The following is a 27,746-nucleotide window of genomic DNA, read 5'->3' as shown; positions in this document are numbered from 1 at the left end:
GCGACTCCAGTTGGCTTGAAGGGCTGGGAAGAGGCCGGAGGAGCCGCCTGGTCCCCTCGCGAGTAACGAGCGGCGCGGCTAATTAAGGCCGTCGGCCAAGGGGCGCGGGGCGGCGGGGGGGAAGCCGGGCCGGGGGAAGGCGCGAGCGGGGAAGGCGAGAGCCCAGGGCAGCTCCAGGCCGGGCGGCGCGGGGGCGGCGGGAGGCGCCGGGGAGGAGGCGTCGGCGCCGCCGCCTTTGGCCTGGCGGCCCTCGTGGGTGCGCCGGTGCCGGTTGAGGTGGGAGCTGCGGCTGAAGCGCTTGCCGCACGCGCCGCACTCGTAGGGCTTCTCGCCGGTGTGGACGCGCCGGTGGATGGTGAGCTCGGAGCGCTGGATGAAGCTCTTGCCGCACTCGGCGCAGCCGTAGGGCTTCTCGCCCAGGTGGGTTCGCCGGTGGGTGAGGAGGTTGGAGGAGACGCTGAAGCGTTTGCCGCACTCGCCGCAGCCGTAGGGCTTCTCCCCCGTGTGCATCCGCCGGTGGATGGTGAGGTCCGACTTCTGGATGAAGCTCTTGCCGCAGTCGCCGCAGGAGAAGGGCTTCTCGCCGCTGTGGATCCGGCCGTGTTTGACCAGCGCCGAGCGCTGCCCGAAGCTCTTGCCGCACTCGCCGCACCGGAAGCGCTTCTCCGGCGCCGGCGGCTCCCCGCCCGGGGGCCGAGCGCAGCCCGGACACGCCGCCGAACGACGGTGGCTCCGGGTTTTCCCACAGTCGGAGCAGTTGGAGGCCTCGGTGGCACCATCGGCACGTTGGTGGCTCCAGTTCTTTCCGCAATCGGAGCAGTTGGAAGGTTCCTCATGACCAGGAGCTTGTTGGTAGCTCCAGTTGTTCCCACAATTGGAAGGTTCCTCATCACCAGGAGCTTGGTGGTGGCTCCAGTTTCTTCCACAACTGGAGCATCCAGAAGGTTCCACATCACCAGGAGCTTGGTGGCTCCGGTTTTTCCCACAATTGGAGCAGTTGGAAGGTTCCTCATCACCAGGAGCTTGGTGGTGGCTCCAGTTCTTTCCACAACTGGAGCATTTAGAAGGTTCCACATCACCAGGAGGTTGTTGGTAGCTCCAGTTCTTTCCACAACTGGAGCATTTAGAAGGTTCCACATCACCAGGAGGTTGTTGGTAGCTCCAGTTCTTTCCACAATCGGAGCATTTGGAAGGTTCCTCATCACCGGGAGCTTGGTGGCTCCATTTTTTTCCACCATCAGAGCAGCTGGAGGCCTCGGTGATGCCAGCAGCACCTTGGTGGCTCCGGTTCTTCCCGCACTCGGCGCATCTAGAAGGTTCCTCGTCACCGGGAGCCGGTTGACGCTTGCCCAACGCGGCCCCGTGAGTCGAACTCCGGTTCCGCGCGGCCGCCGGATGCTGCGGGCAGCGCGGCGCCGAGGAGGCCCGTTGCGCCGCGTGGATTTTCCGGTGCCGCTCCAGGTGGGAGCTGACGCTGAAGCTCTTGCCGCAGTCGCCGCAGGCGTAGGGCCTCTCGCCCGTGTGGACGCGCCGGTGCCGCTCCAGGTCGGAGCGCTGGATGAAACCTTTGCCGCAGGCGCCGCAGGCGAAGGGCCTCTCGCCCGTGTGGATGCGCCGGTGCTGGGTGAGGTTGGAGCCGCGGCTGAAGCTCTTGCCGCACTCGCCGCAGCGGTGGGGCCGCTCGCCGCCGTGCGTCTTGCGGTGCTTGAGCAGCGCCGAGCGCTGCGCGAAGCTCTTGCCGCACTCGCCGCAGCCGTGAGGCGCCGGCGGAGCCTCCGGCGTCGCCCGCGGACGCTTGCGGCTCGCGGCCGGCGGCCCGGGGCCCTCGGCGAGGTGGATGCGACGATGCCGCTCCAGGTGGGAGCCGACGCTGAAGGTTTTGCCGCAGGCGCCGCAGGCGTAGGGCCTCTCGCCGGTGTGGACGCGCCGGTGCCGCTCCAGGTCGGAGCGCTGGATGAAGCCTTTGCCGCAGTCGGCGCAGCGGTGCGGCCGCTCGCCCGTGTGGATGCGCCGGTGCTGGGCCAGGTTGGAGCCGCGGCTGAAGCCTTTGCCGCAGTCGCCGCAGCGGTGCGGCTTCTCGGCCTCCCGGGAGCCTTCGCGGCGCCGGCGCCGGCTGCCGGAGCTCGCCAGACGCTTCCCGGCGCCGCATTCGGCGCAGCCGGCGCGGGACGAGGCCGCGGCGCCGCTTTTCTTGGCCCTCGGGGCTTTGCCGGGAGGGTCGAGCGGCGGAGCGAGGGTTTGGGGCTCGGCGAGGGCTTCGAGCGGCGGCTGCGCGGCCGGCGGCGGCGCCGGATCCTCCTCGGTCTCGCTGGCGGCACCTGAGGAAGCGGCAGAGTCACCCAAACCCGAAAAAATGAACCGAAACGAGGTGGTTCTGCCGCGATGGGATCTCAAAGAGGTTCTTGGAGGCATCTGGGGAGGGTTCGTGGAGGAACCGACCCTCTAAAGTCCTTCCAACCCAACTAATTCCATGGAAAACCAACCTCAGAAGGGCTGAATCCCAAAAAAAGGAACCTAAACGAGGTGGTTCCACCATGATGTGATCTCAAAATGGTTCTTGGAGGTATCTAGGAAGGGTTCATGGAGCAACCGACCTTCTAAAGTCCTTCCAACCCAACTAATTCCATGGAAAACCAACCCCAAAAGTGCTGAATCCCCAAAAAATGAACCTAAACGAGGTGGTTCCACCATGATGGGATCTCAGGGAGGTTCTTGGAGGTATCTAGGAAGGGTTCATGGAGGAACCGACCTTCCAACCCAACTAATTCCATGGAAAACCAACCCCAAAAGTGCTGAATCCCAAAAAAAATGAACCGAAACGAGGTGGTTCCACCATGATGGGATCTCAGGGAGGTTCTTGGAGGCATCTGGGGAGGGTTCGTGGAGGAACCGACCTTCTAAAGTCCTTCCAACCCAACTAATTCCATGGAAAACCAACCCCAGAAGGGCTGAATCCCAAAAAAATGAACCCAAACGAGGTGGTTCCACCATGATGGGATCTCAAAGAGGTTCTTGGAGGCATCTAGGAAGGGTTCATGTAGGAACCGACCTTCTAAAGTCCTCCCAACCCAACCAATTCTATGGGAAATGAACCCAAACGAGGTGGTTCCACCATGATGGGACCTCCGGGAGGTTCCTGAAGGCATCTGGGAAGGGTTCATGGAGGAAACGACACTCTGAAGTCCCTCCAACCCAACCAATTCCATGGGAAACGAACCCAAACGAGGTGGTTCCACCAGGATGGGATCTGAGGGAGGTTCTTGAGGGCACCTTGAGGGGTTTTACCTCCATCCTTGGGGGTTTTCTTGCGGCTGCGACGCCTCCCGCCCTGTCCCTGCTCCTTGACCAGCTCCCTCAGCATCTTCTCCACTTGGGTCCTCCCGGCCGTCTGCAGGATGCGGCCGAGCTGCCGCCTCAACTCGGGGCTGGCGGCACCATCTCCCGGCGCTGCCGGCGGCTGGAGCTGTGGAGGAGCCGCCGGGTCCTGCTCCCCTTCCACCTCGACGCCTGGAGAGGAAAAAAAAGCCACCGTGAGACACCAAAACCCACCAAATCCAACAAATTCGGGGACCTCCAGCTTCAGGAACTCAGCCAGAGCCAACGGGGCCTCCAAAAAGTTGAGGTCAACCAACGGTTGAGGTCCTCAAAGCCGAGGGATTGACCCCAAGTGGCGAGTTCTCCACTTAATCCACATTTTGAGGTCTTCAAAACCCAAAAGATTCGCTCGATTTGGAGAATTCTCTGGTTAATCCACATTTTGGGCTCCTCCAACCCAAATTTGAGGTTCCTCAAAGTCAAATTTTGGGCTCCTCCAAGCCAAATTCCCCCAAATTAAAAGATTCTCCAACCCCCAAGGGCTCCCCCCACATCTTGGAGGCTCCAAAACTCGAGGAATTCACTTAAATTGGAGAGTTTTCCATTTAATCCACATTCTGAGGTCTTCAAAACCCAAGGGATCGACCCAAATCAGTGGTTTTTTTCCATTTAATCTAAATTTTGGGCTCCTCAAACTCAAATTTTGGGCTCCTCCAACCTAAATTTCCCCAAATTAAAAGATTCTCCAACCCCCAAGGGCTTCCCCCACATCTTGGAGGCTCCGAAACTCAAGGAATTCACTCAAAAATTGGCAAGTTCTCCATTTCATCCACATTTTGAGGTCTTCCAAACCCAAAAGATTCGCTCGATTTGGAGAATTCTCTGGTTAATCCACATTTTGGGCTCCTCCAACCCAAATTTGAGGTTCCTCAAAGTCAAATTTTGGGCTCCTCCAAGCCAAATTCCCCCAAATTAAAAGATTCTCCAACCCCCAAGGGCTCCCCCCACATCTTGGAGGCTCCAAAGCTCGAGGAATTCACCCAAATTGGAGAGTTTTCCATTTAATCCACATTTTGAGGTCTTCAAAACCCAAGGGATCGACCCAAATCTGTGATTTTTTTCCATTTCATCTAAATTTTGGGCTCCTCAAAGTCAAATTTTGGGCTCCTCCAAGCCAAATTCCCCCAAATTAAAAGATTCTTGAACCCCCAAGGGCTCCCCCCACATCTTGGAGGCTCCGAAACTCGAGGAATTCGCTCGAAAATCGGGGATTGGCCAAAATTTGAAGGACTTGACCCAACTTGGAGGTGTCCAAGGCCGACTCACCGGGCGGGAAGCCGCGTCGGCGCTGGGACTCGGCGAAGGCCGTGATGCGCGGCCAGCTGATGGCGATTTCCTCGGCTGCGGGAGGAGAAAAGGGGCTCGCGGGGGCCCCGAAACCCCGGTGAGGGGCTTCACGCACCCGCTGACCCCCAAAAAAACCTTCTGGGTGGGGTTAAAGCCCCCCAAATGGCCCAATTACCCCCAAAAAGCCTTAATCCCCCCCAAAATAATTACCCAATCCCCCCCAAAATGACCCAAGCCCCCCAAAAGGTTTTAATCCATCCCAAAAAGACCCAATTACCCCCCCAAAATGACTTAATCCCCCCAAAAATGACCCAATCCCCCCCAAAATGACCCAATTCCCCTCCCAAAATGACTTAATCCCCCCAAAATGACTCAATCGCCCCCCAAAATGAACCAATCCCACCACAAATGACACCATTTCCACTCGAAAATGCTCCGATCCCCCCCAAAATGACAATTTCCCCCCAAAAATGGCCCTTTTCCCCCCCAAATGACTCAATTTCTGCAAAAAAAAAGACACAATTTCCCCCCCAAAATGATCCGTTCCCCCCCAAATGAACCAATCCAGCCAAAAATGACACAATTTCCACTCAAAAATGACCCGATCCCCCCCAAAATGGCCCAATTCCCCCAAAAATGACCCAATCCCCCCCAAAATAATTACCCAATCCCCCCAAAATGAACCAATGCCCCCCCAAAATGACCCTTTTTCTACCAAAAATGACTTAATTCCCCCCCAAAATGACCCAATTCCCCCCAAAAATGACTTAATCCCCCCCAAATGACCCAATTCCCCCCCAAAAATGACTTAATCCCCCCAAAATAACCCGATCCCCTCCATAATGACCCGATTTCCCCCAAAAATGACTTAATCCCCCCCAAAATGACCCAATTCCCCCCAAAAATGACTTAATCCCTCCCAAAATGACCCAATTCCCCCCCAAAAATTACTTAATACCCCCCAAAATGACCCAATTCCCCCCCAAAAGGACTTAATCCCCCCAAAAATGACCCAACGCCCCCCAAAAGTGACCCAACCTCCCCCAAAATGACCCTTTTTCTACCAAAAATGGCTTAATCCCCCCCCAAAATGACCCAATTGCCCCTAAAAAAGACCCAATTCCCCCTAAAATGACCCAATTCACCCCCAAAATGACTTAATTCCCCCAAAAATGACTTAATCCCCCCAAAAATGACACAGTTTACCCCCCAAAAATTACTTAATACCCCCCAAAATGACCCAATTCCCCCCAAAATAACCCTTTTCCACCCCAAAATTACCCAATCCCCCCAATTCCTTCCCCAAAATGAATTAATCCCCCCCCAAATGACCCAATCACCCCCAAAAAATTACTTAATCCCCCCCAAAATGACTTAATCCCCCCCAAATGACCCTTTTCCCCCCCAAAATGACCCAATCCCCCCCAAAATAACTTAACCCCCCCCCGCCGTGGTTCTTACCCAAGGAAATCACGTTCTCGTAGTTCTCCTGCATGGTGCCCCCCCCCCAAAAAAAATTTGGGGTGACAGAGGTGGGGGGGGAGGGTGGTGTCACCCCCCAAACCCAATCGTCCGGTCCCTGAAATGGCAGGAGACCCCCCCAAAAATCCATCAGCCCCCCCCAAAACCCCTTTTTCTCCGGGGGGGGCTCATCTTTTGGGGGGGGGGTGTCCCATGGGATGCTCTTCAGTTTTTGGGGTACCCAGAGGATGCAACCCCCCCCTTTTTGGGGGGCTCAGAGGATGCTCCCCCCCTTTTTGGGGTACCCAGAAGATGCTCCCCACCTTTTTAGGGGTACTCAGAGGGTGCTCCCCCCCTTTTTGGGGTACCCCCCCGCTTTTTGGGGTGCCCCCCCCTTTTCCCACATCGAGGCTCCCAATAGGATTTAATGGGGGGGGGGGGATGAGATTTTGAGGGGAAAAATGGGATTTAAGGGTGGGAAAAGGGGGATTTTGGGGGGGGGGGGGGTTGGATATTGGGGGACCCCCCGTTACCTGCAGGGGGGGCTCAGCCCGAAGTGGGGTCCCGTCCCCCCCTCCCCCCCCGGGGCTCCTCCTGGCCGAGCAGAGAGGGTCCCGGTGGAGGCGGCCGCCTTCCTCCTCCTCTTCCTCCTCTTCCTCCTCCTCTTCCTCCTCTTCCTCCTCCTCTTCTTCCTCCCCAGCGCCCCCTCGCGGCCCCTCGCCCCCTCCCGAAGGACCCAACCCCCCCATGATGATTTAACCCCCTCAAAAAGACCCAATCCCCCCAAAAATGAGCCAATCCCCTCAAAAAATGACCCAATCCCCTCAAAAAATGACTTAATTCCCTCAAAAAAGACCCAATCCCCTCAAAAAATGACACAACGCATTCAAAAAATCGCTCAAACCCCTCACAAATGAGCCAATCTCCCCCCAAAATGAGCTAATTCCCCTCAAAATGACCCAATAACCTCAAAAATGACCCAATTCCCTCAAAAAATGACCCAATTCCCTCAAAAAAAGACCCAATCCCCTCAAAAAATGACACAATCCGTTCAAAAAATCACCCAATCCCCTCAAAAATGAGCCAATTCACTCAAAAATGAGCCAATTCCCTCAAAAAATGAGCCGATCCCCTCAAAAAATGACACAATCCCCGCAAAAAATCACTCAATCCCCTCAAAAATGAGCCAATCTCCCCCCAAAATGACCTAATTCCCCTCAAAATGACCCAACTACCTCAAAAATGAATCAATTCCCCCCCAAAATGAGCAGATTCCCTCATAAAAATGACACAATCCATTCAAAAAATCACCCAATCCCCTCAAAAATGAGCTGATCTTCCCCAAAAATGACCTAATTCCCCTCAAAATGACCCAATTACCTCAAAAATGACCCAATTCCTCCCAAAATGCCCCGATTCCCTCAAAAAATGACCAAATCCCCTCAAAAAATGCCCCAATCCCTGCAAAAATTGAGCCAATTCACTTAAAGATCACCCCATTTCCGAAAAAAATGCCCCAATCCTGTAAAAAAACCACCCAATCTCCTCAAAAATGCCCCAAACCTCTCAAAAAGTGCCCCGCTTGCCTCAAAAAATGACCCGATCTCCTCAAAAAAATCAGCTAATTCACTCAAAACCTGACCCATTCCCTCAAAAAATGCCTTAATCCCCTCAAAAAATGAGCCAATTCACAAAAAAATGACCTGATTCCCTCAAAAATTGCTACAATCCCCTCAAAAAATGATCCAATCCCCTCAAAAAATGACCTGATTCCCTCAAAAAATGATGCAATCCCCTCAAAAAATGACCCGATTCCCTCAAATGACCCGATCCCCTCATAAAATGACCCAATCCCCTCAAAAAATAACCTGATCCCCTCAAAAATGAGGCAATTCCCTCAAAAAATGACCCAATTCCCTCAAAAAATGATCAAATCCCCTCAAAAAATGACCTGATTCCCTCAAAAAATGACCCAATCCCCTCAAAAATTGACACAATCCCTCAAAAAATGCCCCGATTCCCTCAACAAATGACCCAATCCCCTCATAAAATAACCCAATCCCCTCACAAAATAACCCGATTCCCTCAAAAATGAGGTGATTCCCTCAAAAAATGATCAAATACCCTCAAAAATTGACTAAATCCCCTCAAAAAATAACCTGATCCCCTCAAAAACGAGGCGATTCCCTCAAAAAATGAGCCAAATCCCTCAAAAAATCACCTAATCTCCTCAAAAAAGACGGAAAGCTGTGGGAGGACGGCTCGGCGCCCGAGGCCGGGATGTGATGGGCACGAACAATCCGGGGTTCAACGCTCGCGCTGGAGCCTGGGGTCCCCCTTGAAGCCGCCCTCGGTGCGTGGGCAGCCGGAAGGGCCGGACAATAGCCCGGAACTCAGCGCTGGGAAGTCCCGGAGACGCCAAGGGCCTCGCATCGGCCCCCGTCGCGTGCTCCACCCTTTGGAACCGACCTTGTAACTCTTGAAGGCGCGTGGACGGCGCGGCACGACCAATCCGAAGCTGTTTATTAGCGCGTGCTCGGCTAGGAGAAGGGGATGAGGCCTCCCACTCCAATAGAAACCCCTCAAAAAATGAGCCAATCCCCTCAAAAAACGGCCCAATCCCCTAAAAAATGACCCAATCTCTTCAAAAAATGAGCTAATTCCCTCAAAAAATGACTCAATTCCCTCAAAAAATGACCAGATTCCCTCAAAAAATGAGCCAATTCCCTCAAAAATGACCCAATCCCCTCAAAAAATGAGCTGATTCCCTCAAAAAATGACCCAATCCCCTCAAAAAATGAGCTGATTCCCTCAGAAACGACCCAATCCCCTCAAAAAATGAGCTGATTCCCTCAGAAACGACCCAATCCCCTCAAAAAATGAGCTGATTCCCTCAAAAAATGACCCAATCCCCTCAAAAATGACATAACCTCTTCAAAAAACGACCCAATTCCCTCAAAAAATGACCCAATCCCTCAAAAAATGACCCAATCCCCTCAAAAAATGAGCTGATTCCCTCACAAAATGACCCAATCTCTTAAATGAGCTGATTCCCTTAAAAATGACCCAATCCCCTCAAAAAAATGACAGTCTCTTCAAAAAATGAGCTAATTCCCTCAAAAAGTGACTCAGTCCCCTCAAAAATGACCCAATCCCTTAAAAAATGACATAATTCCCTCAAAAAATGAGCCAATTCCCTCAGAAAATGACCTAATCTCCTCAAAAGATGATCCAATTCCCTCAAAAATGATCAAATCCCCTCAAAAAAGACCCGATTCCCTCAAAAAATGACCTAATCTCCTCAAAAGATGACCCAATTCCCTCAAAAAATGACTCAATCTCCACAAAAATGACCCAATCCCTTCAAAAAATGACCTAATCTTCTCAAAAAATGACCCAATTCCCTCAGAAATGATCAAATCCCCTCAAAAAATGACCCGATCCCCTCAAAAAATGAGCCAATTCCCTCAAAATTGACCCAATCTCCTCTAAAAATGAGCCAATCCCCTCCAAAAATGCCCCGGTTCCCTCAAAAACGCCCCCCAAAATGAGGTTCTTCGTCCTTGGAGACCCTCTGTTGACCCCACGAAGGCTCCTAGAGCCAAGGAAGGTCTCTAGATCCCTCCTGGCCCCCCCAATCTAGAAGGTTTTAGATGGTTTTGGAACGACCCAAGCAGGCGGGACCTTTCTGGGAAGCCGCTGGGACCTTCCAAACCTCCACGAATCGCTGGAAACCTGCTCGGGTCTCCTCAGGATGAGGGGAAGGGATCATCTTTGGACCTCAAGGTGACCTCCAACCCCCTAAGCCTGGTCCTCCGAGAAGAAGCAGAAGCCACCCGATGGGTTTTGGACTAAGTCTATTTGTTTTTTTTGGTTTTTATTCACAATACAAATGCGGCTCCCGCTCGTCTCGAGAAGAGATGGACCCGGCGTGGCCACCACGCCTCCAAGATCATCCCAAAGTTCAGCTCGTGGTGCTCCTCGTCAGCTCCTGAGGGTTCTTCTCCAGCCCCATCCCCACCAGCTTCTCCTTCTCCACGGAGGTCGACCCGGAAAGCCCTGGTCCCACCTCCTGAGCCCAACGGTCTCCACCTCGCCCCAACCCGTTGGGTTCCTCCAACCCCCATCGTGGTTCCCGTCGAATAAATACAATAAATATATTAAATAAAGCCCCTTGCGCCGGGTCCGCGGTGGAGAATCTCCAGCATCCGACCCCGGCACCGGGTTGGGAACCACCAGGAGCTTCTTGCTTCACAACAAAGCCACCAAAACCCCCCACCGGGGTCACCGATGGCATCGTGGCGGCCCAAAGCCTTCTTCTGGAGAAGGAGAAGGTTGGAGAAGGTTCTCCTGGAGAAGGTTCCTCCTAGAGAAAGGAGCAGGTTGGAGAAGGTTCTCCTGGAGAAGGAATAGGATGGAGAAGGTTCTCCTGGAGAAATGAAGAGGTTGGAGAAGGTTTCTCCTGGAGAAGGAATAGGATGGAGAAGGTTCTCCTGGAGATTTCTCCTAGAGAAAGGAGCAAGTTGGAGATTTCTCCTGGAGAAGGAATAGGATGGAGAAGGTTCTCCTGGAGAAGGTTTCTCCTAGAGAAAGGAGCAGGTTGGAGAAGGTTCTCCTGAGAAGGAATAGGATGGAGAAGGTTCTCCTGGAGAAGGAATAGGATGGAGAAGGTTCTCCTGGAGAAATGAAGAGGTTGGAGAAGGTTTCTCCTGGAGAAGGTTTCTCCTAGAGAAAGGAACAGGTTGGAGAAGGTTCTCCTGGAGAAAGGAGGAGGTTGGAGAAGGTTCTCCTGGAGAAAGGAGGAGGTTGGAGAAGGTTTCTCCTGGAGAAGGTTTCTCCTAGAGAAAGGAGGAGGTTGGAGAAGGTTCTCCTGGAGAAATGAAGAGGTTGGAGAAGGTTCTCCTGGAGAAGGAACAGGATGGAGAAGGTTCTCCTGGAGATTTCTCCTAGAGAAAGGAGCAAGTTGGAGAAGGTTCTCCTGGAGAAACGAACAGGTTGAAGATTCCTCCTGGAGAAGGTTCTCCTGGAGAAGATTCCTCCCGGAATGGAGCACGCTGGAGGTGGTTCCTCCTGGAGAAGGAGCCGCTTGGGACGCCCTCCCATCATCTTCTTCCCCTTCCGCTGGGCTTGTGGCGAGCGGGGCCCTCCCGCAGGTCCCCGCGGCCCCTTCCTTCCGCATCTACCCTACCGTCCTACTCTACCCTACCCCGAAAACTACATCCCCGGGGCCTCCGTGGTGCCCCCGAGGCCTTCCGGCTCCTCGCGGCGCGGAGAGGAACCACCCGAGAGGTCAACGCGGCGCCTCCTTCTCCTCCCCAAGCGCCGTTTTAAGACGACGGCGGCTCCTCGGGCGGCTTCTCCTCCTTCCCCTTGTGGCTGCGAAGGTGCCGATGGAGGTGGGACCTCACCCCGAAGCGGCGCCCGCACTGCGGGCACGGGAAGGGCTTCTCGCCGCTGTGGACCCGGCGGTGCTTGGCCAAGGCCGAGCTGTCCCCGAAGACCTTGCCGCACTCGGCGCAGGCGTTGCGGGGCCCGGCGTGGGCCCGTTGGTGCTTCTGGAAGTGGACGGTGCTGTTGAAGCTCTTGCCGCAGTCGCCGCAGACGTGGGGCTGGCCCCCGGCGTGGGTCCGTTGGTGCCGGTAGAGGTGGGAGGTCCTGCCGAAGCGCTTGCCGCAGTCCCCGCACTGGTAGGGCCTCTCGCCCGTGTGGATGCGCCGGTGCCGCTGCCAGTGGGAGCTCCACGAGAAGCTCTTGCCGCAGTCGCCGCACCGGTAGGGCTTCTCGGCGGTGGTGGAGGAGACGCCGTCGCCGCCGCCGCCGCCGTGGAGGCTCCGGCGGTGCCGCACGTACTGCGCGCGGGCGCCAAACGCCTTCCCGCACTCCTCGCAGCGGAAGGAGCCCTCGCCGAGGTGGAGCCGCTGGTGCTTGACCAAGGCGGGCGCGTCGCCGAAGCTCTTGCGGCACAGCGAGCACTTGAAGGGCCGTTGGCCGCGGTGGGTGCGTTGGTGGCGCTCGAAGTGGAAGGTGCTGCCGAAGGCGCGGCCGCAGTAGCTGCAGATGTAGGAGCGGCCGCCGGCGTGCGTGCGCTGGTGCCGGTACAGGTGGGAGCTGCGGCTGAAGCTCTTGCCGCACTCGGGGCAGCCGTAGGGCTTCTCGCCGGTGTGGACCCGCTGGTGCCGGTGGAAGTGGGAGCTCCACGAGAAGCTCTTGCCGCAGTCGGCGCACTGGAAGGGCAGGCGCCCCGTGTGCAAGCGCCGGTGGGTGGCCAGCTCCTTGTTGCGGCGGAAGCTCTTGCCGCACTCGCCGCACGCATACGGCAACGACGATGACGAAGAAGGCGTCGGCGCCGCCGCCGGAGCTCGTTTGGCCGCGTGAGCTCGTTGGTGCCGGTAGAGGTTGGAGGTGACGTTGAAGCTCTTGCCGCAGTGGAGGCAGACGAAGGGCTTCTCGCCGGTGTGGGTGCGCCGGTGCTTGCTGAAGTGGGAGCTGCAGCTGAAGCTCTTGCCGCACTCGCCGCACTCGTAGCTCTTCTGGAGGACGATGATGCTCTTGAAGTTGGAGAAGACGGCGGCGCGAGAACGGGCTTTGGCGCCCCGGCCCGCGCCGGGGGAGTCGATCTGCTGCACCACGGTCCAGCGGAGGGTTTCTTGGGGCAGCTCGTCCCGCGGAGACGGCTGGACCAGCTCGGGGTTCGCCGGAGGGCTCGGCGACAAAACGGGGTCGCTCGGGGGCTCGGGGAGGGCTGGGAGGAGAAGACAAAGGTCAAACGCAACGATGATGAGATGGAGGCATCTTCCCAAGAGGATTTTGAGCTCCAGAGCTGTGATCTAGGGGCTGTGGAGGTTCTCCAACCCCTTCCTAAGGGTCTTGGGGTGTTGAATCCCATCATTTTGAGCTCCAGAGCTTTGATCTAGGGGCTCGTGGAGGTTCTCAAACCCCTTCCGAAGGGTCTTAGGGTGGTGGATCCCATCATTTTGAGCTCCAGAGCTGTGATCTAGGGGCTGTGGAGGTTCTCAAACCCCTTCCTAAGGATCTTGGTTGGGGTGGTGGATCCCATCATTTTGAGCTCCAGAGCTGTCATCTAGGGGCTGTGGAGGTTCTCAAACCCCTTCCTAAGGGTCTTGGGGTGGTGAATCCCATCATTTTGAGCTCCAGAGCTGTGATCTAGGGGCTCGTGGAGGTTCTCAAACCCCTTCCCAAAAGGATTAGGGTGGTAGATCCACCATTTTGAGCTCCAGAGCTTTGATCTAGGGCCTGTGGAGGTTCTCAAACCCCTTCCTAAGGGTCTTGGGGTGGTGAATCCCATCATTTTGAGCCCCAGAGCTCTGATCTAGAGCCTGTGGAGGTTCTCAAACCTCTTCCTAAGGGTCTTGGGGTGGTGAATCCCATCATTTTGAGCTCCAGAGCTGTGATCTAGAGCCTGTGGAGGTTCTCAAACCCCTTCCTAAGGGTGTTGGGGTGGTGAATCCCATAATTTTGAGCCCCAGAGCTCTGATCTAGGGCCTGTGGAGGTTCTCAAACCCCTTCCTAAGGGTCTTGGGGTGGTGAATCCCATCATTTTGAGCTCCAGAGCTGTGATCTAGGGGCTCGTGGAGGTTCTCAAACCCCTTCCCAAAAGGACTGGGGTGATGGATCCACCATTTTGAGCTCCAGGGCTCTGACCTAAGGCCCGTGGAGGTTCTCAGACCCCTTCCTAAGGGTCTTGGGGTGGTGGATCCACCATTTTGAGCTCCAGAGCTTTGATCTAGGGCCTGTGGAGGTTCTCAAACCCCTTCCTAAGGGTCTTGAGATGGTGAATCCCATCATTTTGAGCTCCAGAGCTTTGATTTAGGTGCTCAAGGAGGTTCTCCAACCCCACCCCAAGGCTGGAAGAGGCGAAGGACCCTCCCAGTTCTCCTCAACTCTTACTCTGGGTCATTGAGGGGTCGTAGACGTCCTCCTCGTCGTCGTCGCCCTCAAAAATCACCGTCTGCTCGGGCTCCGAGGCCTCCCAGGGATCCATCGCTCGTCCCACCCCTCGGCCGGCGCCTCCGGGACCTGCGGAACCGAGAGGAGCAGCCTCAGCCCCCCAGTTCTGACCCCCCCCCCGCCCCAGGACAAAGGGAACCCCTAAATCTGACCCCCCAGACCCCCAATTCCACCCCTCAGCCCCCCAGTTCTGACCCCCCCCCCGCCCCAGGACAAAGGGAACCCCTAAATCTGACCCCCCAGACCCCCAATTCCACCCCTCAGCCCCCCAGTTCTGACCCCCCCCCCGCCCCAGGACAAAGGGAACCCCTAAATCTGACCCCCCAGACCCCCAATTCCACCCCTCAGCCCCCCAGTTCTGACCCCCCCCCGCCCCAGGACAAAGGGAACCCCTAAATCTGACCCCCCAGACCCCCAATTCCACCCCTCAGCCCCCCAGTTCTGAACCCCCCCCGCCCCAGGACAAAGGGAACCCCTAAATCTGACCCCCCAGACCCCCAATTCTGCCCTGAGACCCTCAATTCTACCCCCTCAGCCCCCAATTCTCCCGCCCCAGAACAAAGAGACTCCCCTAAACTTACCCCCCCCAGCCCCCCAATTCTGCCCCCCCAGGACAAAGAGACTCCCCTCAATCTGCCCCCCCAGTTCTCCCCCCTCAGCCCCCCAATTCCCCCCACCCAAGGATAAAGAGACTCCCCTAAATCTATCCCCCAGGACGAAGCGACCCCCCCAATTCTGTCCCCCCCCAGACCCCCCAATTCTCCCCCCTCAGCCCCTCGATTCTACCCCCTCAGCCCCCCAATTCGCCCCCCACCAAGATAAAGAGACTCCCCTAAATCTAACCCCCCCAGACCCCCAATTCTGCCCCCCCAGGACAAAGCGACACCCCCAATTCTGTCCCCCACAGACCTCCCAGTTCTCCCCCCTCAGCCCCTCAATTCTCCCCCCTCAGCCCCCCAATTCTACCCCCACCAAGATAAAGAGACTCCCCTAAATCTACACCCCCAGCCCCCCAATTCTCCCCCCTCAGCCCCTCGATTCTATCCCCCCAGCCCCCCAATTCGCCCCCCACCAAGGATAAAGAGACTCCTCTAAATCCACCCCCCTCAGCCCCCCAATTCTGTCCCCCCAGGACAAAGAGACTCCCCTCAATCTACCCCCCAGCCCCCCCAATTCTACCCCCTCAATTCTCCCCCCACCAAGATAAAGAGACTCCCCTAAATCTACCCCCTCAGCCCCCCAATTCTCCCCCCACCAAGATAAAGAGACTCCCCTAAATCTATCCCTCCAGCCCCCCAATTCTGCCCCCCCAGGACAAAGAGACCCCCCTAAATCTACCCCCCCAGACCCCCCAATTCTACCCCCCTAATTCTCCCCCCACCAAGATAAAGAGACCCCCCTAAATCTACCCCCCCAGCCCCCCAATTCTACCCCCTCAGCCCCTGATTTCTCCCCCCCCAAGGATAAAGAGACTCCCCTAAATCTACCCCCGCAGCCCCCCAATTCTACCCCCCCAGGACGAAGTGACCCCCCCAATTCTGTCCCCCCCAGACCTCCCAGTTCTCCCCCCTCAGCCCCTCGATTCTACCTCCTCAGCCCCCCAATTCTACCCCCCCAGACCCCCCAATTCTACCCCCCCAGTCCCCCAATTCTCCCCCCCCAAGATAAAGAGACTCCCCTAAATCCACCCCCCCAGCCCCCCAATTCTGCCCCCCCAGGACAAAGAGACTCCCCTCAATCTGCCCCCCCAGCCCCCCCAATTCTACCCCCCCAGCCCCCCAATTCTCCTCCCTCAGCCCCCCGATTCTACCCCCTCAGCCCCCCAATTCTCCCCCCCCCAAGATAAAGAGACTCCCCTAAATCCACCCCCCCCAGCCCCCCAATTCTGCCCCCCCAGGACAAAGAGACTCCCCTCAATCTACCCCCCCAGACCCCCCAATCCCCCCCCCCAGCCCCCCGATCCCCCCCCTCAGCCCCTCGATCCCCCCCCCCCACCCGCCGCCATGCGGCTCGTCTCTGCCTTTAGGTCCAGGGAGGGAGGGGGGGGGGGTCCCCCCTTTACCTGCCCCCCAGGCTGGAGGGGGGCCCCCCCTTTCCCACAAAGGCCTCTCGGCGGCTCCTTCTCCGTCTCCCCCTTCACTCGTGGCCCTTTCGGCCGCTCCCCCCCCTCATTTTTTTTTTCTTTTTCCTGTTTCCTTCCCCCCCTCCCCTTCCTCCCCCTTTTCCTCTTCCCCTTCCCCTCGCTCAGCCCCTTCCTGTGTGTCCGGGAGTCTCGGGGCCGGCTCGAAACACCCCGCAACCCGCCCCCCCCCCTTTAATTTTACCCCCCCCCCTTCCCCAACCTCCTTACGACCCCCCCCCGGCATTAATTGCCCCCCGCGAGGGGTAAAAACCCCCCTTCGAGAGCCCCGAAGCTGCCCCCCCCCCCTCCCCTCAAGGCGCTCGTTGAAGAGGATTCTGAGGGGAATTGAAGGTAAAGGGGGGGGGGGGGTAAAAAAATTGAGGGGGGGGTAAAAAATAGAGGGAGGGGGGTTAAAGTATGAGGGGGGGTAAAAAATTAGAGGGGGGGGTAAAAGGGTGAGGGGGGTAAAAAGGATGAGGGGGGTAAAAAAATAGGGGAGAGGGGGGTGAAAGGATGAGGGGGGTAAAAAAATAGAGGGAGGGGGTAAAAAATAGAGGGAGGGGGTAAAAAATAGAGGGAGGGGTGAAAAATAGAGGGAGGGGGTAAAAAATAGAGGGAGGGGGTAAAAAATAGAGGGAGGGGGTAATAAAATAGAGGGAGGGGTGAAAAATAGAGGGGGGGTAAAAAATAGAGGGAGGGGGTAAAAAAATAGAGGGAGGGGGTAAAAAATAGAGGGAGGGGGTAAGAAATAGAGGGAGGGGGTAAAAAATAGAGGGAGGGGGTAATAAAATAGAGGGGGGTAAAAAATGGAGGGGGTAAAAAATAGAGGGAGGGGGTAAAAAATAGAGGGAGGGGGTAAAAAATAGAGGGAGGGGGTAATAAAATAGAGGGGGGGTAAAAATAGAGGGAGGGGGTAAAATAGGGGGGGTAAAATAGAGGGAGGGGGTAAAATAGAGGGGGTAAAATAGAGGGAGGGGGTAAAAAGGATGAGGGGGGTAAAAAGTAGGGGAGAGGGGGTTGGAAGGATGAGGGGGTAAAAGAAGGGGGTAAAAAAATAGAGGGAGGGGGTAAAAAAATAGAAGGAGGGGTAAAAAAATAGAGGGGGGTAAAAGGATGGGGGGGTAAAATGGAGGGAGGGGGGTTAAAAGGATGAGGGGGGAAAAAAATTGGGGATGGGGGTTGAAGGGATGAGGGGGGTAAAAGAAGGGGGTAAAAAATAGAGGGGGATAAAAAATAGAGGGGGTAAAAAGAGGGAGGGGGTAAAAATAGAGGGGATAAAAAATAGAGGGGGGGTAAAAAGGATGAGGGGGTAAAAAATTAGAGGGGGGTGAAAGGATGAGGGGGTAAAAGAAGGGGGTAAAAAATAGAGGGGGGTAAAAAAATAGAGGGAGGGGGTAAAAATAGATGGGGGTTAAAATAGAGGGGGGGTAAAAGGATGACAGGGGTAAAAAAATTGGGGATGGGGGGTTAAAAGGGTGAGGGGGTAAAAGAAGGGGGTAAAAATAGAGGGGGGTTAAAAATAGAGGGGGGGTAAAAAATAAGGGGGGTAAAAAATAAAGGAGAGGGTAAAAAAATTGGGGGGGTGAAAGGATGAGGGGTAAAAAAATAGAGGGGGGTAAAAGGATAAGGGGGGTAAAAAGGAGGAGGGGTAGAAAGGATGAGGGGGGGTAAAATGGAAGGGGGGGTAAAATGGAAGGGGGGGTAAAAGGATGAGGGGGTAAAAAAATTGGGGGTGGGGTAAAAGGAGGGGGGGAAAAATGAGGAGGGGTAAAAAATATGGAGGGGGTAAAAGGAGGGGGTAAAAAATAAGGGGGGGTAAAAAATAGAGGGGGGGTAAAAAATAAGGGGGGTAAAAATAGAGGGTGGGGGGTAAAAAATAAGGGAGTAAAAAAAAAGGGGGGTAAAAAATAAGGAGGGGGTGAGAGGAGGGGGGGGAAAAATATGGGGGGGGCAAAAAGTTTAGGTGCCCCCCCCGCCCAGTAAATCCCAGTAGATCCCAGTAAATCATGGAATGACCCCCCCCAGTCCTCCCAGTTTAGGTGCCCCCCCATCCCAGTAGATCCCAGTATGACCCCCCCCAGTCCTCCCAGTTTAGGTGCCCCCCCCATCCCAGTAGATCCCAGTAGATCCCAGTAGATCCCAGTAGATCCCAGTAGATCCCACCAGTCCTGGATGGGGGGGGCTCCCAATTCCTGCGCCCCCCCCTCCCAGTCCATCCCAGTATCTAAACTGGAAGCGGTTCAGTCCAGGCACCGGTGACCCCACCTCGAAAACCTCAAGCGGACGAGGCCGGACCAGGAGGAGAAGATGCAGGAGAGCTACGAGAACGTCATCTCCTTGGGTGAGAGTCTCCTTAATTAACGCTTAACGAGATGAATTTCATTAATTTTAATTAATAGCCGGGTTCTTACGGTGGAGAAGACGCCACAACCACCGTTTTGGAGGCGAAATGGAGCTCAGGGGGGTGGGAGAGGAAGAACCTGAGGTCCCAGTTCTGCTGCTGGTGGCCTCGGTTGAGCTGGAGGGTGGAACGAGGTGTAATTAATGAGGTGTAATTAACTAATTACCTCTCCGTAGCCGAGGAAATCGCCATCAGCTGGCCCAGGATCACGGCCTTCGCCGAGTCCCATCGCAGGAGGGGCCTGGGGGACGGTGAGTGTCCGCGAGGAGGTTCGGGGGGGGCTGGAGATGAGGAGGAACGTGGGGTGGAGGCTCCAAGACCATGAGGGGGTCGGGGATGAGGAAGAACGTGGGGTGGAGGCTCCAAAATCCTCGATTGGTTGGTCCTGGAGATGATCAAGAACACGGTTTGGAAGCTCCAAGACCATGAGGTGGTTGGGGATGAGGAGGAACGTGGTTTGGAAGCTCCAGACTCATGAATTGGTTGGTCCTGGAGATGAGGAGGAACGTGGGGTGGAGGCTCCAAATCCATTGGGTGGTCACGGATGAGGAGGAACGTGGTTTGGAAGCTCCAAAATCCTGGATTGGTTGGTCCTGGTGACAATCAAGAAGGTGGTTTGGAAGCTCATGGGGTGGTTGGGGCTGGAGATGATCAAGAACGTGGTTTGGAAGTTCTAAAATCCTGGATTGGTTGGTCCTGGAGATGAGCAAGAAGGTAGTTTGGAAGCTCCAAATCCGTGAGGTGGTTGGGGATGAGCAAGAACGTGGGTTGGAAGCCCAGTTGGTGCTGGAGATGATCAAGAATGTGGTTTGGAAGCCTCAAAATCATGAGTTGGTTGGTCCTGGTGATGATCAAGAACACGATTTGGAGCCTCCACACGCCTGGGGTGGTTGGTGATGACCAAGAACATGGTTAGAAGGCCCCAAACCCATGGGTTAGTTGGTCCTGGAGATGATCCAGAAGGTGATTTGGAGCCTCCAAAGCTCTGGGGTGGTTGGCGATGACCAAGAACATGGTTAGAAGCCCCCAAACCCATGGGTTGGTGGGTCCTGGAGATGATCCAGAAGGTGATTTGGAGCCTCCAAAGCCCTGGGGTGGTTGGTGATGACCAAGAAGGCCGCGGGCATCCCCGTGGTTGAGCTTTCTTGGTGGCTCCAGCTCTTCTCCTCCTTCCTCCCCGCTCAGACGCCGCCTCGTTGAGCGACAACGAAGAGGAGGAGCCTCCCCCGGGCGAGCTGGAGAAGGTGGACGCGGCGGGGCCTCCTGCGGCGAAGCCCAAAGGCCCCGTTGAGGCGCCGAAGCCTGGCGAGATCCCTCAAAAACCCGACAACCCCCCCAAGAAAGCTCCGGGCAAGCGGCAGACCAAATCGGGGCCTCGCGGCTTCAAGAAGTTCCCTCCCCGCGGCCTCCTCGGCCGCTGCCACGACTGCGGCAAAGCCAAACGGCGCCGGGCGGCCGAGAGGCCTCACCGCTGCGCCGACTGCGGCAAGACCTTCCGCTTGAGCTCGGCGCTGGGGACCCACCAGCGGCGGCACGGCGCCGACAAGCCCTACGCGTGCGCCGAGTGCGGGAGGACCTTCAGCGTCGGCTCCGCCTTCATCCAGCACCAACGGGTCCACGCAGGAGGAGGAGGAGGAGCCACCGCGTCGGCCTCGCAATGCGGCGTCTGCGGCAAGAGCTTCGCCGGCAGCGCCGCGCTGGTCAAGCACCAGAAGTCCCACCTGGAGGAGAAACCCTACAAGTGCGGAGATTGCGGGAAGGTGAGTGGAGACGAAGCCACCCGGAGGGGCTTCCGGGGCTCCGTGGTGGCTCCGGGTCTGCTCAAGGGCTCGATCCGCGATGGATGAAGGCATCAAGGGCACCTTCAGGGAGGTTGGAGGAGCTCCTGGAGGGGTTGGAGGGGCTCCGAGGGGTCTAAGGTGGTTGGATCCATGAGTTGAGGTGGAGGGGATGAGGGTCAACCAGGCGCTTGGGGCACAACGACCCCGGGCGGCTCCAGACGAGGAGAAACGTGGCTGGAAACCAGCCTGGAGAAGGACCTGGGGGGCTTTTCCAAGCTGGTGATGATGGGAAGGGTTGGATTTGATGATCCAATGGGTCCTTTCCAAGCTGGTGATGATGGGAAGGGTTGGAGTTGATGATCCCATGGGTCTTTTCCAATCTAGAGATGATGAGAATGGTTGGATTTGATGATCCAATGGGTCCTTTCCAACCTGGATTTGATGGGAATGGTTGGATTTGATGATCCCATGGGTCTTTTCCAACCTGGATTTGATGGGAAGGGTTGGATTTGATGATCCGATGGGTCTTTTCCAACCTGGAGATGATGGGAACGGTTGGATTTGATGGTCCAATGAGTCTTTCCCAACCTGGAGGTGATGGGAATGGTTGGATTTGATGATCCCATGGGTCTTTTCCAACCTAGAGATGATGAGAATGGTTGGATTTGATGATCCAGTGGGTCTTTTCCAATCTGGATTTGATGGGAATGTTGGATTTGATGATCCCATGGGTCCTTTCCAACCTGGATTTGATGGGAAGGGTTGGATTTGATGATCCCATGGGTCCTTTCCAACCTGGATTTGATGGGAAGGGTTGGATTTGATGATCCCATGGGTCTTTTCCAACCTGGATTTGATGGGAATGTTGGATTTGATGGTCCAATGAGTCCTTTCCAACCTGGAGGTGATGGAAATGGTTGGACTTGATGATCCAATGAGTCTTTCCCAACCTGGATTTGATGGGAAGGGTTGGATTTGATGATCCCACGGGTCTTGGAGATGACGGGAAGGGTTGGAATCAATGATCCGATGGGTCTTTCCCGCCCCGGTGACTCCCTAACTCTCGGCTTTCAAGGGTTTCAACTGGAATTCCCACCTGGAGCGGCACCGCCGCATCCACACCGGCGAGAAGCCCTACGCCTGCCCCGAGTGCGGCAAGAGCTTCAGCTGGAGCTCCCACCTCGACCGGCATCGCCGCACCCACGCCGGCGCCGGGCCGGCCTCCTCCCGCTGCCGCGACTGCGGCCGCGGCGCCTCCCCCGCCGCCTCCGCCTCTTCCCAAAACACCGAGAACCCCTTGGAGTGCGGCGAGTGCGGCAAAACCTTCGCCAAGAGCGCGGCCTTGGCCAAGCACCGAAGGTCTCACGGCGCCAACGGCCCCGGCGAAGGCTTCGGCGGCTCCTCCGGCTGCCGGCAGCGCCGGTGCGGCGCCGGGAAGCCCTACGGCTGCGGCGAGTGCGGGAAAAGCTTCGCCTGGAGCTCCCACCTGGACCGGCATCGGCGAATCCACCTCGGCGAGAAGCCCTTCGGCTGCGGCGACTGCGGGAAAAGCTTCTCGCAGAGCTCCCACCTCGAGCGGCACCGGCGCGTCCACGGCCGGCAGCCGGCGCGCTGCGGCGACTGCGGGAAGAGCCTCGCGGGCGCCGCCGCCGAGCGCGCCGACGCGCCGAGAAGCTTCTTGTGGAGCCCGCGGGCGCGGCCGGAGCCGGAGCCGAGCGCCGAGTGCGGCGAGTGCGGGAAGAAGCTGCCGCGCCGCGCCGACAACGTCAAGCACCGCGGCACCCAGACGGGCGACAGGCCCTACGGCTGCGGCGAGTGCGGCAAGAGCTTCGGGCAGAGCTCGGCGCTGCTCAAGCACCGGCGGCTGCACACGGGGGAGAAGCCCTTCGGCTGCGGCGACTGCGGCAAGAGCTTCGGCGTGCGCTCCAACCTCCTCAAGCACCAGCGGAGCCACCTTGGCGAGAAGCCCTACAAGTGCGGCGACTGTGGCAAGGGCTTCATCCAGAAGTCGGACCTCACCAAGCACCGGCGGATGCACACGGGGGAGAAGCCCTACGAGTGCGACGTCTGCGCCAAGCGCTTCAGCGTCTCCTCCAACCTCATCAAGCACCGGCGCATCCACCTGGGCGAGAAGCCCTACGGCTGCGCCGAGTGCGGCAAGAGCTTCATCCAGCGCTCCGAGCTCACCATCCACCGGCGCGTCCACACCGGCGAGAAGCCCTACGAGTGCGGCGCGTGCGGCAAGCGCTTCAGCCGCAGCTCCCACCTCAACCGGCACCGGCGCACCCACGAGGGCCGCCAGGCCAAAGGCGGCGGCGCCGACGCCTCCTCCCCGGCGCCTCCCGCCGCCCCCGCGCCGCCCGGCCTGGAGCTGCCCTGGGCTCTCGCCTTCCCCGCTCGCGCCTTCCCCCGGCCCGGCTTCCCCCCCGCCGCCCCGCGCCCCTTGGCCGACGGCCTTAATTAGCCGCGCCGCTCGTTACTCGCGAGGGGACCAGGCGGCTCCTCCGGCCTCTTCCCAGCCCTTCAAGCCAACTGGAGTCGCCCTCCAAGACTCGAGGGTGGGGGTTGGTCCCACCCACAGCCAGTCAGACTTGGTGGCTAATTAGCAATCAATCTAATTAGGGATCTAATTAGCAGTTTCTCTCATTGGGGGATGAGGCAGCTCCTTCAATATTGACTGTGGGCCCAGCTCCAGCCTCTTCCCAACCCTTCAACCCAACTCAAGTTGCCCTCAAAGACTCAAGGTTGGGGGTTGTTCCTGCCCGGGGCCATTCAATCTAGGTGGCTAATTAGTGATGGGTCTAATTAGTGATTGATCTAATCAGTGATTGGTCTAATTAGGGGACGAGGCAGCTCCTCCAACCTTGACTGTGGTCTCAGCTCCAGCCTCTTCCCAGCCCTTCAACCCAACTGGAGTCGCCCTCAAAGACTCAAGGGTGGGGGTTGTTCCCACCCACAGCCAGTCAGACTTGGTGGCTAATTAGTGATGGATCCAATTAGGGATCTAATTAGGAGTCTCTCTAATTAGGGGATGAGGCAGCTCCTCCAAGATTGACTGTGGTCTCAGCTCCGGCCTCTTCCCAACCCTTCAACCCAACTGGAGTCGCCCTCAAAGACTCAAGGTTGGGGGTTGTTCCCACCCACAGCCAGTCAGACTTGGTGGCTAATTAGCAATCAGTCTAATTAGGGATCTAATTACCAGTCTCTCTAATTAGGGTACAAGGCAGCTCCTCCAAGATTGACTGTGGTCCCAGCTCCAGCCTCTTCCCAACCCTTCAACCCAACTGGAGTCGCCCTCCAAGACTCAAGGGTGGGGGTTGTTCCCACCCACAGCCAGTCAGACTTGGAGGCTAATTAGTGGTGGATCTAATTAGTGATTGATCCAATCAATGATTGAGCTAATTAGAGGATGAGGCAGCTCCTTCAGCCTTGACTTCAGCCTCTTCCCAGCCCTTCAACCCAACTGGAGTTGCCCTCAAAGACTCCTGGTTGGAGATTGTTCCTGCCTGGGGCCATTCAGACTTGGTGGGTAATTAGTGACTCATCTAATTAGTGATCTAATTAGCGATCTCTCTAATTAGGAGATCAGGCAGCTCCCTCAACCTCTTCCCAACCTCCCCAGCCCCCCGACCCAAACTCCCCAAGACGTTGGGAGGGGCTCGTTCCTACCTGGTTGGACCTGGATGGCTAATTAACACCCTGGATGGCTAATTAACAACCTGGATGACTAATTAACAACCTCATTAGCGCCGGGTGACCCCCCCAGCCCCACCACCTCCATCCCTGCCCCCACCGGTTGCTTCCTCATGGAGCATCTTCCCCTTGGATGAAGGTTCCACCTTGGAGACGCCAGTTGGTTCTTCTCATCTTGGACCTTTTTGAGTGAAAACCCAGCAGAAACGGGTTTTTTTTCCATATTTTCCAAGCCAGGAGCCTCCGGGAAGGACTCGGACGCCTCCAGCTCCACCTCCAGATCTTCATCTCATCCCCTTCCTTTATTTTTTTACATAATTTTATCCTTTTTTGGCAAGAAAATCCGTTTTGGGGTGAAACCAGGTGGTTTTGGGACCTTCTCTTTCAAGCACTTAGTGGAATAATTGAATTTTTTTTTTAGTTTGTCTCTTCGTGCTGACTTGGAAAAAAAAAAACAGCCCCAAAACTGCGTTTGTGGTGGATTTTTTTTCGAGTTTTGGTGGATTTTGATGGTTTGGGTGAATTTTTACCTTTGGTTTCGCTCCGTCCGGTGAGGAACAGTCGGAGAAAGGCTCCGCGGAGCTGCTTTTGCTGCTTAAAATCCCAATTTCTCATCTTTTTGGAGGTTTTCGCCGTGTCGGGAGCGAAGGCAGAGGAGAAAGGAAGAGAACTGGGGCTAAAATGAAGAAAATCGCTAGAAAAAATGAAGAAAACGGGTGAAAAAATGAAGAAAATCAATAAAAAATGATGAAAATTGGTACAAAAATGATGAAAATTGATATGAAATGAAGAAAATTGGTACGAAAATCAAGAAAATTGATATGAAATGAAGAAAATTGGTACGAAAATTAAGAAAATTGATATGAAATGAAGAAAATTGGTACGAAAATTAAGAAAATTGATATGAAATGAAGAAAATTGGTACGAAAATTAAGAAAAGCGATTAAAAAATGAAGATAAGTGATAAAAATGAAGAAAATTGGTAGGAAAAATCAAGATAAGGGGTAAAAAATGAAGCAAATCGATACAAAAATGAAGAAAATCGGTGCAAAAATGAAGAGAAGTGATTAAAAATGAAGAAAATTGGAACAGAAATGAAGCTAAGTGATAAAAATGAAGAAAATTGATACAGATATGAAGAAAATGATACAGAAATTATGAAAATTGGTACATAAATAAAGAAAATTGGTACAAAAAGGAAGAAGAATGGTACAAAAAGGAAGAAAAATGGTACAAAAAGGAAGATAAGTGACAAAAAAAATGAAGAAAATTGGTATAAGAGTGAAAATTGATAGGAAAATAAAGAAAATTGGTACAAAAATGAAGATAAGTGATAAAAAATGAAGAAAATTGGTACAGAAAGGAAGATAAAGTGATAAAAAATGAAGAAAATTGGTATAAGAGTGAAAATTGATAGGAAAATGAAGAAAAATGGTCCAAAAATCAAGATAAGTGATTAAAAAAATGAAGAAAATTGGTGTAAGAGTGAAAATTGATAGGAAAATGAAGAAAATTGGTACAAAAATGAAGGTAAGTGATAAAAAATTGAAGAGAACTGGTAGAAAAATCAAGATCAGTGATAAAAAATGAAGAAAATTGATACAAAAGTGAAAATTTTTAGAAAAATGAAGAAAAATGGTACAAAAATGAAGATAAGTGGTATGAAAATGAAGAAAGTTGATCTCAAAATGAGGAAAATTTATACCAAAATGAGGAAAATTTATACCAAAATGAGGAAAATTGCTCTCAAAATGAAGAAAATTCACTCATAATGAAGAAACCCACGAAAATAACGAGAAATAATAACGAGAAATAACAGAACCCAGCGAGTGAAACGCAGAAGAGGACAAATGAAGGGTGGGAATGACTTTTTTTTGCCCCCAAAAAGAGGCTAAAAGGGGCAAAGGGACTTTTGGAGGAGTCGCAATCGATGAAATCGCTGAATTTGAGAAGATTTTACGTGGAAAGGTGAAAAATTGAGACGTGGTGGGAGGGTGGGTGGTTGGTTGGAGGAGGAAAAGGGGGTTGAGGGGTAAAAAATTAAGAGGAACAAGGTCGTTGGCGATGGAGCCACCAGGGGTGGGACCAGGACCTGGCTGGTGGCCCCAACCACTAATTAACAAGCCCTCTAATCAGCCGTTGACCCACCTTGAGGTTCTCCAGCCAACTGGGGTCAAACCGAGAGCTCGAGGAGATGATGGAGCTTGGTCCCCTCCCACCTCCACAAAGAGGAAGGACCTGGATGAGGTCAAGAACCTTCTCGGAGCTTCAAACGATCCAATAATTTCGGACGCGGTGACCCTTCCGTGGGTCGCAAGGTCCCGCCTGGAGCTCCGGGGGCTGGAGCCACCTAAGAGCGAGCAGGAACGGCTCCAAGGAGGAGGCTCCACGGGGCTTCGAGTGGACTCGGTCTCTTTTCTGGGGTCTCCAAACCATCGTGGCCGCGGCCCGGAGCTGCTCGTCCCACGGTCTCCTCCGCCTCGGCTCTCGGGGACCTTCTCCTCCTTCTTCCGTGTCCTTGTGGAGTCGTTTTCTTGCCATGAGTAGTGAATAAACGTGAGCCTGGCTGCCGTCCTTCTTCTCGGGGGGTGGGAGGCGGTCGTTCCTCCTCCAGTTGCTCTGGAGAACTTCACATCGTCTCCGAGATCCCCTTTTCCCAAGGTTTCTCCCCGCGGTTTCTCCCCATTTTGATCCGAGAAGGGGTCGGCTTGGAAGGGACCTTGGAGATCAGCCAGTTCCACCTCCAGCCACCTCAGGTTCTCCAAGAGCCCAGCCAAGCTGGTCTTGAGGACCTCCCCACCTTCTCCTCCTCCTCCTTCGCCTTCTCCTCCACCTCCTCTTCTCCTCAACCTCCTCCTCTTCTCCTCCACCTCCTCTTCTTCTCCTCCACCTCCTCCTCCTTCTATTCCATCTCCTCCTTTTCTCCTCCACCTTCTCCTCCTCCTTCTATTCCACCTTCTTTTCTCCTCCACCTCCTCCTTTCTCCTCCACCTTCTCCTTTTCTCCTCCACCTTCTTCTCCACCTCCATCTTCTCAACCTCCTCTCCTCCTCTACCTTCTCCTCCTCCTTCTATTCCACCTTCTTTTCTCCTCCACCTCCTCCTTTCTCCTCCACCTTCTTCTCCATCTCCTCCTCCTCTTCTTCTCCTTTCTCCTCCACCTCCATCTTCTCCACCTTCTCTTCTCCTCCTCCTTCTATTCCACCTTCTTTTCTCCTCCACCTTCTTCTCCACCTCCATCTTCTCCTCAACCTCCTCTTCTTCTCCTCCTCCACCTTCTATTCCACCTTCTCCTTTTCTCCTCCACCTTCTTCTCCACCTCCTCCTCTTCTCCACCTCCATCTTCTCCTCAACCTCTTCTCCTCCTCCTCTTCTCCTCAACCTCCACCTTCTCCTCCACCTCCACCTTCTCCTCCACCTCCACCTTCTCCTCCACCTCCACCTTCTCCTCCACCTCCACCTTCTCCTCCACCTCTATCTTCTCCTCCACCTCTATCTTCTCCTCCACCTCTATCTTCTCTACCTCCATCTTCTCAACCTCCTCTTCTCCATCTTCACAACCTCTTCTCCTCAACCTCCACCTTCTCCTCAACCTCCACCTTCTCCTCAACCTCCACCTTCTCCTCAACCTCCACCTTCTCCTCAACTTCCTCCACCTT

The 27,746-nt window shown here is 55.1% G+C and overlaps 4 protein-coding genes across 7 annotated transcripts; 1 reads left to right on the top strand and 3 right to left on the bottom strand.

Annotated features, from left to right (window-relative positions):
• LOC138734355 (endothelial zinc finger protein induced by tumor necrosis factor alpha-like) lies at positions 1 to 18,504 on the bottom strand. Of its 2 annotated transcripts, XM_069881966.1 has the most exons (4): positions 16,154 to 16,254; positions 14,032 to 14,160; positions 11,540 to 12,865; positions 1 to 2,045 (listed from the first exon to the last, which is right to left on the bottom strand). In XM_069881966.1, the coding sequence occupies exons 2-4, from the start codon at positions 14,123 to 14,125 to the stop codon at positions 79 to 81; spliced, it is 3,387 nt and encodes a 1,128-aa protein (XP_069738067.1). In that variant the 5' UTR covers positions 14,126 to 14,160; positions 16,154 to 16,254; the 3' UTR covers positions 1 to 78. The 2 variants fall into 2 exon arrangements, with proteins under 2 accessions (XP_069738067.1, XP_069738066.1); XM_069881965.1 differs by lacking the exons at positions 1 to 2,045; positions 16,154 to 16,254 and adding an exon at positions 18,479 to 18,504 and having other exon boundaries at positions 9,976 to 12,865.
• On the bottom strand, positions 2,092 to 6,872 carry LOC138734319 (podocalyxin-like protein 2; the record flags this gene model as incomplete). Its single annotated transcript, XM_069881928.1, has 5 exons — positions 6,657 to 6,872; positions 6,124 to 6,151; positions 4,642 to 4,716; positions 3,286 to 3,507; positions 2,092 to 2,318 (listed from the first exon to the last, which is right to left on the bottom strand). Coding segments are annotated over exons 1-5 (768 nt in total), but the record flags the coding sequence as incomplete, so codon positions are not given.
• On the top strand, positions 16,509 to 26,667 carry LOC138734345 (zinc finger protein 271-like). 3 transcript variants are annotated; one of them, XR_011339557.1, is made up of 6 exons: positions 16,509 to 16,564; positions 18,458 to 18,554; positions 18,791 to 18,865; positions 19,800 to 20,374; positions 21,471 to 25,318; positions 25,462 to 26,667. XR_011339557.1 is itself a non-coding variant. In XM_069881953.1 (5 exons), the coding sequence occupies exons 2-5, from the start codon at positions 18,521 to 18,523 to the stop codon at positions 22,857 to 22,859; spliced, it is 2,073 nt and encodes a 690-aa protein (XP_069738054.1). In that variant the 5' UTR covers positions 16,509 to 16,564; positions 18,458 to 18,520; the 3' UTR covers positions 22,860 to 26,667. The 3 variants fall into 3 exon arrangements, 1 of the variants encoding a protein (XP_069738054.1); XR_011339558.1 differs by lacking the exon at positions 25,462 to 26,667 and adding an exon at positions 25,420 to 25,441; XM_069881953.1 differs by having other exon boundaries at positions 21,471 to 26,667.
• LOC138734326 (uncharacterized) lies at positions 24,337 to 27,616 on the bottom strand. The gene is made up of 3 exons (XM_069881933.1): positions 27,530 to 27,616; positions 26,237 to 27,093; positions 24,337 to 24,782 (listed from the first exon to the last, which is right to left on the bottom strand). Exons 1-3 carry the CDS (start codon positions 27,614 to 27,616, stop codon positions 24,506 to 24,508), a joined length of 1,221 nt encoding a protein of 406 aa, XP_069738034.1. The 3' UTR covers positions 24,337 to 24,505.
• Between the last annotated feature and the right edge of the window lie 130 nt (positions 27,617 to 27,746).

The sequence above is a fragment of the Phaenicophaeus curvirostris genome, unplaced genomic scaffold (genome assembly GCF_032191515.1).
Source record: "Phaenicophaeus curvirostris isolate KB17595 unplaced genomic scaffold, BPBGC_Pcur_1.0 scaffold_73, whole genome shotgun sequence".
Classification (NCBI taxonomy): Eukaryota; Metazoa; Chordata; class Aves; order Cuculiformes; family Cuculidae; genus Phaenicophaeus; species Phaenicophaeus curvirostris.
The sequence above is the reverse complement of the archived record's forward strand: the minus strand, read 5'-3'. Positions and strand labels throughout refer to the sequence as shown.

Coding starts and splice junctions, on each gene's coding strand:
- LOC138734355 (XM_069881966.1), bottom strand. CDS start 14,125: ATGGATCCCTGGGAGGCCTCGGAGCCCGAGCAGACGGTGATTTTTGAG. Junction 12,866..14,031: donor CGACCCCTCAATGACCCAGA/GTAAGAGTTGAG, acceptor TTCTCCTCCCAG/CCCTCCCCGAGCCCCCGAGC. Junction 2,046..11,539: donor GTGCCCGCAGTGCGGGCGCC/GCTTCGGGGTGA, acceptor ACTGCGGCAAAG/GCTTCAGCCGCGGCTCCAAC.
- LOC138734345 (XM_069881953.1), top strand. CDS start 18,521: ATGCAGGAGAGCTACGAGAACGTCATCTCCTTGG. Junction 18,555..18,790: donor CGAGAACGTCATCTCCTTGG/GTGAGAGTCTCC, acceptor ACCTCTCCGTAG/CCGAGGAAATCGCCATCAGC. Junction 18,866..19,799: donor CAGGAGGGGCCTGGGGGACG/GTGAGTGTCCGC, acceptor CTCCCCGCTCAG/ACGCCGCCTCGTTGAGCGAC.
- LOC138734326 (XM_069881933.1), bottom strand. CDS start 27,616: ATGGAGGTAGAGAAGATAGAGGTGGAGGAGAAGATAGAGGTGGAGGAG. Junction 27,094..27,529: donor AGGTGGAGGTGGAGGAGAAG/GTGGAGGTGGAG, acceptor AAGAAGGTGGAG/GAGAAAAGGAGAAGGTGGAG. Junction 24,783..26,236: donor GTTGGCTGGAGAACCTCAAG/GTGGGTCAACGG, acceptor CATTTTTTCTAG/CGATTTTCTTCATTTTAGCC.